Source organism: Mustela nigripes, chromosome 3, assembly GCF_022355385.1.
Source record: "Mustela nigripes isolate SB6536 chromosome 3, MUSNIG.SB6536, whole genome shotgun sequence".
Classification (NCBI taxonomy): Eukaryota; Metazoa; Chordata; class Mammalia; order Carnivora; family Mustelidae; genus Mustela; species Mustela nigripes.
The window spans coordinates 113270382-113284641 of NC_081559.1; the positions used below are offsets into that span (position 1 = coordinate 113270382).

The window sequence follows — 14260 nt, forward strand, 5'->3', positions numbered from 1 at the left end:
GGAACCAGGAATGTAAGATTGGAAAAGAAAAAGTAAAATTGCCATTATCTGTAGATATCTGCTTACATATCTAGAAAAGCAAAAGTATATACAGATTAGCAGGATACCTGAATACAATAATGAGCAAAAATCAATTGCAATTCTAGATACCAGCAATAAACAGAAACAAAAGCGCTTTTTTTTTAAGTTTCTTTTTTTTCAAAGATTTTTTATTTATTTATTTGACAGAGAGATCACAAGTAGGGCAGAGAGGCAGGCAGAGAGAGAGAGAGAGGAGGAAGCAGGCTCCCTGCTGAGCAGAGAGCCCGATGCGGGACTCGATCCCAGGACCCTGAGATCATGACCTGAGCCGAAGGCAGCGGCTTAACCCACTGAGCAAAAAAAAAAAAAAAAAAGTTTCTTTTTTAAAGGTTTTTTAAGGTTTTTTTTTTTTTTTGGACAGAGATCGCAAGTAGGCAGAGAGGCAGGCAGAGAGAGAGGAGGAAGCAGGCTCCCCACTGAGCAGAGAGCCCAATGCGGGGCTCGATCCCAGGACCCTGGGATCATGACCTGAGCCGAAGGCAGAGGCTTTAACCCACTGAGCCCCCCAGGCACCCCAGAAACAAAAGCTTTTAAAAATAACTCCTAATGAAGATGTACAAGATATCTATGAGGAAAACAATCAACATTATTGAGAGAAATTAAACACAACCCAAATATAAAACCCTAGCAAGTGTTTTTTTTTTTTCCTCCTGAACTTAACAAGCTCATTCTAAAATGTATATGAGAAAATAAAGGACAAAGAATACTCTAAGACATTCCTGAAGAATGAGGTGGGAGGATTTAATTTACTGGGTATCACGACTTATTATAGAACTATAATAACCAGATATTTGTAGTATGGATGTGAAGATATACAAACAGACCAATCAAAAACCAGAAGACCCAGAAATGGATCCATCCATACATGAAGACTTCATATCTGACAAAGATGGTATTGTAGAGCAGTGCATTTCATTAAGAAAAGAACTTATATAACTGTATATGTACATAAAAAAAGAAAGTTGAACTCCATCTCAAAAACAAATTCCTACTGGATACAGATTTGCATATGAAAGAAAAAAACAATAAAGCACATATTTAAAAAGTATCTTTGTGGCTTTAATGGGGGTCAAAAAGCATTAATCATAACAAAAAATACTGACCAGTCTGACTACAAAAGATACCATTAAGAGAGTTAAAGTGGGAAATTTTGCAACATATATAACAAAGGATACACAATCAGTATAAAGAATGCATGTAAATCAAGAAAAAATCCGAGGGGAGGAGTCAAGATGGCGGAGAAGTAGCAGGCTGAGACTACTTCAGCTAGCCGGAGATCAGCTAGATAGCTTATCTAAAGATTGCAAACACCTGCAAATCCATCCGCAGATCAAAGAGAAGAACAGCAATTCTGAAACAGAAAAACAACCACTTTCAGAAAGGTAGGACCAGAGGAGAAGCGACGGGAAGATAGACCCCGGGGGGGAGGGGCCGGCTCCTGGCAAGCGGTGGAGCAACGGAGCACAAAATCAGGACTTTTAAAAGTCTGTTCCACTGAGAGACATTGCGCCAGAGGCTAAACCGGAGCGAAGCCCACGCGGGGTCAGCGTGGCCTCAGGTCCCGCAGGGTCACAGAAGGATCGGGGGTATGAGTGTCGTAGAGCTTGCACATATTGGAACGGGAAAGCCGGCTGCAGAGACAGAGCCGACAGTAAGCTCGCAGCTCAGGGTTACCTTGAACCGGTCGCAGGCTCCGTGAATCGGAGAGCGGCCGGAGGTCAGGCAGACGGGAGTAACTGGGCGCTGGTCTCTGAGGGCGCACTGAGGAGTGGGGCCCCGGGCTCTCGACTCCTCCAGGCCGGAGACCAGGAGGCCACCATTTGTATTCCCGTCCTCCGGAACTCTACGGAAAGCGCTCAGGGAACAAAAGCTCCTGAAAGCAAAGCCAATGGGATTACTCAGCCTGGCCCCTGGTAAGGGCGGTGCAATTCCGCCTGGGGCAAAGACACTTGAGAATCACTACACCAGGCCCCTCCCCCAGAAGATCAACAAAAAATCCAGCCAAGACCAAATTCACCTACCAAAGAGTCCGGTTTCAATACCAAGGAGAGCAGCAGAATTCCAGAGGAGGAGAAAGCAAAGGACGGAACTCATGGCTTTCTCCCTGTGAATTTTTTTTTCTTTTCTTTTCTTTTTTTTTTTTCCCTGTGATTTTTTTAGTCTTACAGTTAATTTAATTTTTTTCTTTTTCATTTTTTTCTCTTCTTCTGCTAATATTTTTTTAAACTTTTACCCTTTTCTTTTTTAAAGTTTTTTAACAAGTTTATCTAATATATATTTTTTCCTTTTTATATTTTTCTTTATTTGTTTTCCTTTTTTAAATTCTTTTCTTTTTTTTTTCTTTCTTTCTTTTTGAACCTCTTTTTATCCCCTTTCTCTCCCCTCACAATTTGGGATCTCTTCTGATATGCTTAAACCATATTTTCCTGGGGTTGTTACCACACTTTTGCTATTTTACTTGCTCTTTCATATACTCTTATCTGGACAAAATGACAAGGCGGAAAAATTCACCACAGAAAAAAGAACAAGAGGCAGTACCGAAGGCTAGGGACCTAATCAATACAGACATCAGTAATATGTCAGATCTAGAGTTCAGAATGACAATTCTCAAGGTTCTAGCCGGGCTCAAAAAAGGCATGGAAGATATTAGAGAAACCCTCTCGGGAGATATAAAAGCCCTTTCTGGAGAAATAAAAGAACTAAAATCTAACCAAGTTGAAATCAAAAAAGCTATTAATGAGGTGCAATCAAAAATGGAGGCTCTCACTGCCAGGATAAATGAGGCAGAAGAAAGAATTAGTGATATAGAAGACCAAATGACAGAGAATAAGAAGCTGAGCAAAAGAGGGACAAACAGCCACTGGACCACGAGTGGAGAATTCGAGAGATAAGTGACACCATAAGACAAAACAACATTAGAATAATTGGGATTCCAGAAGAAGAAGAAAGAGAGAGGGGAGCAGAAGGTATACTGGAGAGAATTATTAGGGAGAAATTCCCCAATATGGCAAAGGGAATGAGCATCAAAATTCAGGAGGTTCAGAGAACGCCACTCAAAATCAATAAGAATAGGCCCACACCCCGTCACCTTATAGTAAAATTTACAAGACTTAGTGACAAAGAGAAAATCCTGAAAGCAGCCCGGGAAAAGAGGTCTGTAACATACAATGGTAAAAATCTTAGATTGGCAGCTGACTTATCCACAGAGACCTGGCAGGCCAGAAAGAGCTGGCATGATATTTTCAGAGCACTAAACGAGAAAAACATGCAGCCAAGAATACTATATCCACCTAGGCTATCATTGAAAATAGAAGGAGAGATTAAAAGCTTCCAGGACAAACAAAAACTGAAAGAATTTGCAAACACCAAACCAGCTCTACATGAAATATTGAAAGGGGTCCTCTAAGCAAAGAGAGAGCCTACAAGTGGTAGATCAGTAAGGAACAGAGACAATATACAGTAACAGTCACCTTATAGGCAATACAATGGCACTAAATTCATATCTCTCAATAGTTACCCTGAATGTGAATGGGCTAAATGCCCCAATCAAAAGACACAGGGTATCAGAATGCATAAAAAAACAAAACCCATCTATATTTTGCCTCCAAGAAACTCATTTTAAGCCCGAAGACACCTCCAGATTTAAAGTGAGGGGGTGGAAAAGGATTTATCATGCTAATGGACATCAGAAGAAAGCAGGACTGGCAATCCTTATATCAGATCAATTAGATTTTAAGCCAAAGACTATAATAAGAGATGAGGAAGGACACTATATCATACTCAAAGGGACTGTCCAACAAGAAGATCTAACAATTTTAAATATCTATGCCCCCAACATGGGAGGAGCCAACTATATAAACCAATTAATAACAAAAATCAAAGAAACACATCAACAATAATACAATCATAATAGGGGACTTTAACACTCCCCTCACTGAAATGGACAGATCATCCAAGCAAAAGATCAGCAAGAAAATAAAGGCCTTAAACGACACACTGGACCAGATGGACATCACAGATATATTCAGAACATTTCATCCCAAAGCAACAGAATACACATTCTTCTCTAGTGCACATGGAACATTCTCCAGAATAGATCACATCCTCGGTCCTAAATCAGGACTCAACCGGTATCAAAAGATTGGGATCATTCCCTGCATATTTTCAGACCACAATGCTCTGAAGCTAGAACTCAACCACAAGAGGAAGTTTGGAAAGAACCCAAATACATGGGGACTAAACAGCACCCTTCTAAAGAATGATTGGGTCAACCGGGAAATTAAAGAAGAATTGAAAAAAATCATGGAAACAAATGATAATGAAAATACAACGGTTCAAAATCTGTGGGACACAACAAAGGCAGTCCTGAGAGGAAAATATATAGCGGTACAAGCCTTCCTCAAGAAACAAGAAAGGTCTCAGGTACACAACCTAACCCTACACCTAAAGGAGCTGGAGAAAGAACAAGAAAGAAACCCTAAGCCCAGCAGGAGAAGAGAAATCATAAAAATCAGAGCAGAAATCAATGAAATAGAAACCAAAAAGACAATAGAGCAAATCAACGAAACCAGGAGCTGGTTCTTTGAAAGAATTAATAAAATTGATAAACCCCTGGCACAACTTATCAAAAAGAAAAGAGAAAGGACCCAAATAAATAAAATCATGAATGAAAGAGGAGAGATCACAACTACACCAAAGAAATACAAACTATTATAAGAACATACTATGAGCAACTCTACACCAACAAATTTGACAATCTGGAAGAAATGGATGCATTCCTAGAAACATATAAACTACCACAACTGAACCAGGAAGACGTAGAAAGCCTGAACAGACCCATAACCAGGAAGGAGATTGAAACAGTCATTAAAAATCTCCAAACAAACAAAAGCCCAGGGCCAGACGGCTTCCCAGGGGATTTCTACCAAACATTTAAAGAAGAACTAATTCCTATTCTCCTGAAACTGTTCCAAATTATAGAAATGGAAGGAAAACTTCCAAACTCATTTTATGAGGCCAGCATCACCTTGATCCCAAAACCAGACAAGGATCCCATCAAAAAAGAGAGCTATAGACCAATATCCTTGATGAACACAGATGCGAAAATTCTCACCAAAATACTAGCCAATAGGATTCAACAGTACATTAAAAGGATTATTCACCAGGACCAAGTGGGATTTATTCCAGGGCTGCAAGGTTGGTTCAACATCCGCAAATCAGTCGATGTGATACAACACATCAATAAAAGAAAGAACAAGAACCATATGATACTCTCAATAGATGCTGGAAAAGCATTTGGCAAAGTACAGCATCCCTTCCTGATCAAAACTCTTCAAAGTGTAGGGATAGAGGGCACATACCTCAATATCATCAAAGCCATCTATGAAAAACCCACCGCAAATATCATTCTCAATGGAGAAAAACTGAAAGCTTTTCCGCTAAGGTCTGGAACACAGCAGGGATGTCCATTATCACCACTGCTATTCAACATAGTACTAAAGGTCCAAGCCTCAGCAATCAGACAACAAAAGGAAATTAAAGGCATCCAAATCGGCAACAAATTATCACTCTTCGCAGATAATATGATACTATATGTGGAAAACCCAAAAGACTCCACTCCAAAACTGCTAGAACTTATACAGGAATTCAGTAAAGTGTCAGGATATAAAATCAATGCACAGAAATCAGTTGCATTTCTCTACACCAACAACAAGACAGAAGAAAGAGAAATTAAGGAGTCCATCCCATTTACAATTGCACCCAAAACCATAAGATACCTAGGAACAAACCTAACCAAAGAGGCACAGAATCTATACTCAGAAAACTATAAAGTACTCATGAAAGAAATTGAGGAAGACACAAAGAAATGGAAAAATGTTCCATGCTCCTGGATTGGAAGAATAAATATTGTGAAAATGTCTATGCTACCTAAAGCAATCTACACATTTAATGCAATTCCTATCAAAGTACCATCCATCTTTTTCAAAGAAATGGAACAAATAATTCTAAAATTTATATGGAACCAGAAAACACCTCGAATAGCCAAAGGGATATTGAAAAAGAAAGCCAAAGTTGGTGGCATCACAATTCCGGACTTCAAGCTCTATTACAAAGCTGTCATCATCAAGACAGCATGGTACTGGCACAAAAACAGAGACATAGATCAATGGAACAGAATAGAGAGCCAAGAAATAGACCCTCAACTCCTATGGTCAACTAATCTTCGACAAAGCAGGAAAGAATGTCCAATTGAAAAAAGACAGCCTCTTCAATAAATGGTGTTGTTAAAATTGGACAGCCACATGCAGAAAAATGAAATTGGACCATTTCCTTACACCACACACGAAAATAGACTCAAAATGGATGAAAGACCTCAATGTGCTAAAGGAATCCATCAAAATCCTTGAGGAGAACACAGGCAACAACCTCTTCGACCTCAGCTGCAGCAACATCTTCCTAGGAACATCGCCAAAGGCAAGGGAAGCAAGGGCAAAAATGAACGATTGGGATTTCATCAAGATCAAAAGCTTTTGCACAGCAAAGGAAACAGTTAACAAAATCAAAAGACAACTGACAGAATGGGAGAAGATATTTGCAAACGACATATCAGATAAAGGACTAGTGTCCAGAATCTATAAAGAACTTAGCAAACTCAACACCCAAAGAACAAATAATCCAATCAAGAAATGGGCAGAGGACATGAACAGACATTTCTGCAAAGAAGACATCCAGATGGCCAACAGACACATGAAAAAGTGCTCCATATCACTCGGCATCAGGGAAATACAAATCAAAACCACAATGCGATATCACCTCACACCAGTCAGAATGGCTAAAATCAACAAGTCAGGAAATGACAGATGCTGGCGAGGATGCGGAGAAAGGGGAACCCTCCTACACTGTTGGTGGGAATGCAAGCTGGTGCAGCCACTCTGGAAAATAGCATGGAGGTTCCTCAAAATGTTGAAAATAGAACTGCCCTATGACCCAGCAATTGCACTACTGGGTATTTACCCTAAAGATACAAACGTATTGGTCCAAAGGGGTACGTGCACCCAAATGTTTATAGCAGCAATGTCCACAATAGCCAAACTATGAAAAGAACCGAGATGTCCACCAACAGATGAATGGATCAAGAAGGTGTGGTATATATACACAATGGAATACTATGCAGCCATCAATAGAAATGAAATCTTGCCATTTGCGACAACATGGATGGAACTAGAGCGTATCATGCTTAGCAAAATAAGTCAAGCAGAGAAAGGCAACTATCATATGATCTCCCTGATATGAGGAAGTGGTGATGCAACATGGGGGCTTAAGTGGGTAGGAGAAGAATCAATGAAACAAGATGGGATTGGGAGGGAGACAAACCATAAATGACTCTTAATCTTACAAAACAAACTGAGGGTTGCTGGGGGGAGGGGGGTTGGGAGAAGGGGGGATGGGGTTATGGACTTTGGGGAGGGTATGTGCTTTGGTGAGTGCTGTGAAGTGTGTAAACCTGGCAATTCACAGACCTGTACCCCTGGGGATAAAAATACATGTTTATTAAAAAAAAAAAAAAATTAAAAAAAAAATAAATAATTAAAAAAAAAAAGGCAACCAAAAAACATTTACAGTTTTGGACAGGAGTTTCCCTCATGTTTGGATAAGGATGCAAATTCAACTTCATAATAAATTACAGTGCATCATAAAGATTAAAAAAAAAAGAAGAAGAAAAATGAAAAAATCCCATGAGAGACTATGGACTCTGAAAAACAACCTGAGGGTTTTTAAGGGGCGGGGGGGCGCGGGAGGTTGGGGGATCCAGGTGGTGGGTATTAAGGAATTAAGGAGGGCATGTATTGCATGGAGCACTGGGTGTGCTGGAAAAACAATGAATACTGTTCCACTTAAAAGAAATAAAAAAAAAAATCCCAAAGAACCCAAATACTTAAATAAGCATATCACAAAAGAGAATACCTAAATGGCCATAAACACACTAAATGGCACTCAACTTCATTATATTAATAATGGAAATGCAAAAAATAAAACCACAATGAGGAACAACATCAGCAAAAATGGTAGAGTAACGAGTTCTGAAAATTCACCTCTCCAAAAAAGCAGTCAAAAACATGACAAAAACAGAATCAACTTTTTTCAGAACTCTGAAAATTAACCATTGGTTTGCAGCAACCTACGGAGCAACTAAAAGTCAACAAAAAAATGCTTGGATATTGATAACCATGAATTTTGAGGCATCTGAACTTACTCTATTCCTATTCTCCCTGGTCTCCATCAGCCTCAAAAAATAAAGGCCTGCACTCTTACTGGCAGAAGGAGAACAAAGCTGAAGATCTTTCAAGCTTTATTCCCAAAGCAGAGCCATTATTTGAAGACTGTACTATATAGGCCCGTTTCTATTCAGTCTCAGTTGAATGTAACCCAGTGATAAAAAGCTTCTCCTTTGTAGCACCTAAGGATTGTATTAAGCTTTCAGAGGCTATATGAAGTGAAGCAAAGAATATACTACACAAAATTCTTTTTTTTTTTTCAATAATTTTTTTTATTTACTTGTCAGAGAGAAAGAGAGCAAAAGAGCATGAAAGCCCAAGCAGGGGGTATGGCAGGCAGACAGAGGGAGAAGCACACTCCCCACTGAGCAAGGAGTCTGATGGGGGACTCGATCCCAGGACCTTGGGATCATGACCTGAGGTGAAGGCAGATGCTTAAATGACTGAGCCACCCAGGAGTCCCAGTAAGCAAAATTCTTAAGAGGAGAAACAAAAGAATGAGCTATCCATAGGAGACTTTGAAAAGAAAAGATATATTCCTGGGAAAAGAGAAGGCCATGCACATGTATAAGGCTCTGAGCATGCTTAGTGGTATATGCATAAGGAAGAAAAACCTAATAAAGCTCTCATCTCCAGTTGATCTATGGCTCTATGCAACAAAGAAGTTAGAGTTGTAAACTGCCTGGCTTACTGTTGAAAATGGTTCCAACATGCACCCAGAGGCCGTGGGCAAAGAATGGAAGTCTTAGTGGTTCTGAATACTTAAGGAAATTTCCGTCCACTTTTCGCTGATCACTAAGCTAATCAGGCAGATCAAAAATGTAGACCTCACAGAACTGATTTAAGAAGTTCAAAAACATGGGCAGAAGGCATGAACAGACACTTCTCCAAAGAAGACATACAAGTGGCTAACAGACACATGAAAAAATGTTCATCGTCATTAGCCATCAAGGAAATTCAAATCAAAACCACATTGAGATACCACCTCACACCAGTTAGAACAGCCAAAATTAACAAGATAGTAAAACAACAAGTGCTGGAGAGGATGTGGAGAAAGGGCAACCCTCTTACACTGTTGGTGGGAATGTACGTTGGTGCAGCCACTTTGGAAAACAGTGTGAGGATTCCTCAAGAAATGAAAAATAGAGCTACCCTATGACTCTGCAATTGCACTACTGGGTATTTACTCCGAAGATACAGATGTAGTAAAAAGTAGAGACATCTGTACCCCAATGTTCATAGCAGAAATGGCCACAGTCACCAAACTGTGGAAAGAGCCAAGATGCCCTTCAACAAACGAATGGGTAAAGAAGATATGGTCCATATATAAAATGGAGTATTATGCCTTCATCAGAAAATATGAATACCCAACTTTTGTATCAACATGGATGGGACTGGAGGAGATTATGCTGAGTGAAATAAGCCAAGCAGAGAGAGTCTATTATCATACGGTTTCACTTACTTGTGGAGCATAAGGAATAACATGGAGGACACTGGGAGCTGAAGAAGGGAAGTGAGTTGGGGGAAATTGAAGGGGGAGACCAACCATGAGAGACTGTGGACTCTGAAAAACAAACTGAAGGTTTTGGAGGGGAGGGAGGTAGGGGGTTGGGTGAACCTGGTGGTGGGTATTGAGGAGGTCACATATTGCATGGAGCACTGGGTGTAGTGCATAAATAATGAATTTTGAAACACTGAAAAAAAATTAAATTAAAAAAAAAGTTCAAAAACAAACAAACAACTACTACTGCAATAAGCAGCAACAATAAACCCTGGGGAGGGGAGAAAGTCTGATATCCAGAATTGCCACACTATATTACTTAAAATTTCAATTTTCAACAAAAATGAAGAGACATACAAAATACCAAATATACAAAATCCATATACAGGGGTAAAAAGTAATTAATAGAAACTATACTTTTGGAGGCCTAGACATTGGATTTACAACACAAGGACTTAATAGCAGATATCTTAAATATGTTCAAATAGGAACAAAGAACTAAAAGAAAGGATGAGAATGATGTTTCAAAAATTAGAAAATAAAGAGATACACACTATACAAAAAAAACAAACAAAATCTACTGTTGAAAAACACAATAATTTTAATGAAAATTCACTAGATGGGTTTAACCAGATTTGAGCAGCAGAAAAGATAATCAGGTCAACTGAAGATAAATGAACTGAGCTCTCCCAGTCTTAAGATTTTCCAAGAGCAGAAAGAAGAATGAAGAAAAATAAAAAGAGTTCAGAGAACTCTGGGAAACCATCAAATATATGAACACATTCAATGGGAGTCCGAAGAGGAGAGAAAAAGAGGCAAGAATAATACTTAAAGAAATAAAACTTCCCAAATCTGGTGAAAACCATAAATCTACACATTCAAGAAGCTCAATGAACTCCAAGTAGGATTAATTCAAAAGAGACCCAACCTAGCTACCTCATAACCAAAGTATCAAAAGAAAAGACTGGAGATAGTACTTGTCAGGTAAGGGATTCTCAAGATTAACAGCTCATTTCTTATCACAAAACATGGAGGCTAACAGTCTATGGGACAATATAATCAAATAAAAATATGAGAAGGGAAAAAAATGTCAAGCAAGAATTTTATATCCAGCAAAACTACCCAACAAAAACCACCAAAGGAGAAAATTACACATTTCCCAAGAGTCTACTCCAGAGCCATCCTATTAAGAAATACTAAAGGGAGTCCAATGACTGAAATGAAAAGGACATTAGACAGAACTCAAATCTACATGAAAAAATAAAAAGTACCAGTAAAGGTATGTAGGTAAATATATAAGATAATATCAGTGTATTTCTTATTTAGAACACCTTTTTCCCCTGGTTTGAAAACAATTACAAACAGCAGTAATTATAAATCTGTGTTGCTGGGTATATAATGTATTATACAGTACATATACAATGTATCATACAAACTGTATTATAGTAAAAATATGGGAAGAAGGAGAACACAGCTATATAGGAAAAAAGTTTTTGTATGCTTCTGAAATTAAGTTCTTAGTAAACCCAAACCAAACTATAATAAGTTAGAGTGTTTTAATGATAATCATCAGGACAACCACTGAGAAAATAACTCAAAAATATATAATAGGGAAAACAAAGGCAGTTGAAAATCCTACTTCATTAATAATTATATAAACTGTAGGGACACTTGGGTGGCTCAGTCAGTTAAATGTCTGCCTTAGGCTCAGGTCATGATCCCAGTCATAGGATTGAGTCCCTCATCAGACTCTCTGCTCAGTGGAGAGCCTGCTTCTCCCTCTGCCTGCTGTTCCCTCTGCTTGTGCTCTCTCTCTGAAAAATAAATAAAATATATAAAAAATATAAAATAAAATGTAAATGTAGTAACTCTAAATGAAAGCCACATAGGATGGGTAGTTCATGTATACCAAATTAACAGACTGACAATAAGTACTAGTCAAAACACAGAGCAACAGGAACTCTTACATGGCTGGTGGGAGTATAAATTAGAACTACTTTGGAAAACTGTTTGAAAATCTAATAAAGATAAATATACAAATCTGATGACTTGATAATTCCACAAGTAGTTGTATACACAACTGAAATACTTGTACACGTGCATCAAGACAGTTACATGAATGATCACAGCACCATTATCCATGGAAAACAACCCAAATATAAAAGTTTCGCTACACACAACAAAATGGATGGACTGCACAAACATAATGTTGAGCGAAAAAAATTAGACACAAGAGTACAGTTTTTAAGATACAACTGAGGTAGGGAGAAAAAAAATAGGCAAAATTAAACTACAGTATTTAAGAATACATGTTACAGTAGTAATTCTATAAAGAAAAGCAATGAGATGATTACCACCAAAGTTAGAATACAGGATACTTCTGTTAGAGAAGAAAGATGGCTGCTGGGATGCTAGTAATGTTCTATTTCTTGGAACTAGATGGTGGTGTACGGGCATTTGCTTTGTGGTAATTCATTGATGCATATGAATATGTATATACTGGTATATTTTTGTTTTGTATGCTTTCCTTTATGGGTGCTATATATCACATTAACAGTTTTAAAACATTGAAGGCAGGGGCACCTGGGTGGCTCAATTGGTTAAGTGACTGCCTTCAGCTCAGGTCATGGTCCCAGGGTCCTGGGATCAAATCCCACATCAGGCTTCACCTGCTCTGTGGGGTGTCTGCTTCTCCCTCTCCTTCTGTCTGCTACTCCCCCTGCTTGTATTCTCTCGCTGTCAAATAAATAAATAAAATCTTTAAAAAAAATTCTTAAGGCATACTTAAGCAAAACAAAATATGTCAAACTACATATCTAATCTAAAACGAACTATAATCTCACCTCTAAAAAATATTTAGCATTAATAAATTGTCTTGGCTAAACTTCTTAAAAAACACCATGGCTTCTGACAGAAAAAAAAGGGAGGGATGCCTGGGTCACTCAGTCGGTTAAGCATCTGCCTTCAGCTCAGGTCATGATCCCAAAGTCCTAGGATTGAGTCCTCTATCAGGCTCCATCCTCAGTGGAGAGTGTGCTTCTCCTTCCCTCTACCTGCCACCCCTCCTGCTTGTGCACTCACACTCTCTCTCTGACAAATAAATAAATAAAAATCTTTTTTAAAAAAAGGTGGGGGAGGGCGATTGGGAGATATCTACTGTGAATCTTTGCTAATTAGTTCCTAAAGAGAAACAAATCGCTCCTAGCAGACAGAGAAACAAATTTATCAAGATCTCTTGGGTGCAAAATTAAAAGATATAGTAATGGTTTGAAGAGGCAGCATCCTCCCTCCATCTCCCTTCCAAACTAACATCATTTTTCACTACTATGTCTCCTCTTGAGGATAGATTAAAATGTCACACACACACACACACAAACACTGCACAATTCCCTTCCATGAAGAAACAAAACACTGTCCCAATGGAGGAAAGAAGTGAGAGGAAAGTAATAATCCAATTCCTGACACAATATTGCATACCCATCACTGAAAGTGTTAACCAAAAAAATAGCCACTTACCTGATCAAGATTTGAAAGGCTGTTAGGATCCTGACTCAGACCTTGGTACTGTCCCCTGAGTCTGTCACCAGCAGCTATTTTCCTAAACTTCTTCAGATCCACAACATACAGTGCACTGGATAGAAAAGAAATACTTGTTATAATCATGGATTGTAGCAGAAAAAGTAACCTCACTGAATAATGGTCACCAGATAAATATCCTGCCCTCTCTTTGAAAAAGTAAGCAGTGGCATTACAGTGGAGCTCACGGTCAGTATGTGCTCCTTCAAAGATGGCTCATGCAAAACCCATATTCTTCCACCAAGCTCACTTTGTCTCTCTTCCTTATTCAACTGCCTTCCTTATTTAGCTACCTTAAATCTCTGACAAGAGAATACTTCTACCAAATGTCAGCAAATTAGGTAATAAAAGCTAACTATCAGTCAAAGATATCCTGATGATGTCTTAAACATCACAGGGGAAAAAAACCCAGTGCCACAGATCTTCTGGGCCAAGAACATTAACTAATGATAAAGAAATCACCAAAACCCAACATTTATCTCTGTAAATGCTGCAACCTTCCAGATCTTCCAAACCACACTCAGCCCAGAGCAGATAATGTAATATTACAGTCTATCTTAAGAATTCTACTTCTAGAAATTTGTCCCACAGATATATCTGAAATATACTAAATGATGTATTTAATTATTCACTGCAATGCAGTATGTCACAACAAAATACCATAAGTAACACAAATACTGGAATAATATGTAGATGTAAAAAGGAAGGTCTCTCTCTCAACACACTAATTTAAGATCTACTAGAGAAATTAAATAAAGCAAGCACAAAATTGTAAACATGATGGCATATTTTGTGTATAAAAAGAAATTTGGTTGTTAATGTAAGA

At 38.5% G+C, this 14260-nt stretch overlaps 1 protein-coding gene across 2 annotated transcripts in view; it reads right to left on the reverse strand.

Moving 5' to 3' along the window:
• Positions 1-14260, reverse strand: part of LOC132013988 (UDP-glucose:glycoprotein glucosyltransferase 1) — a 128715-nt gene that overhangs the window by 12039 nt on the left and 102416 nt on the right. For both annotated transcript variants that reach the window (XM_059394525.1, XM_059394524.1), the window contains one exon: positions 13375-13489. In XM_059394525.1, coding sequence (XP_059250508.1) covers positions 13375-13489 — 115 coding nt within the window. The remainder of the gene's footprint in view (positions 1-13374; positions 13490-14260) is intronic.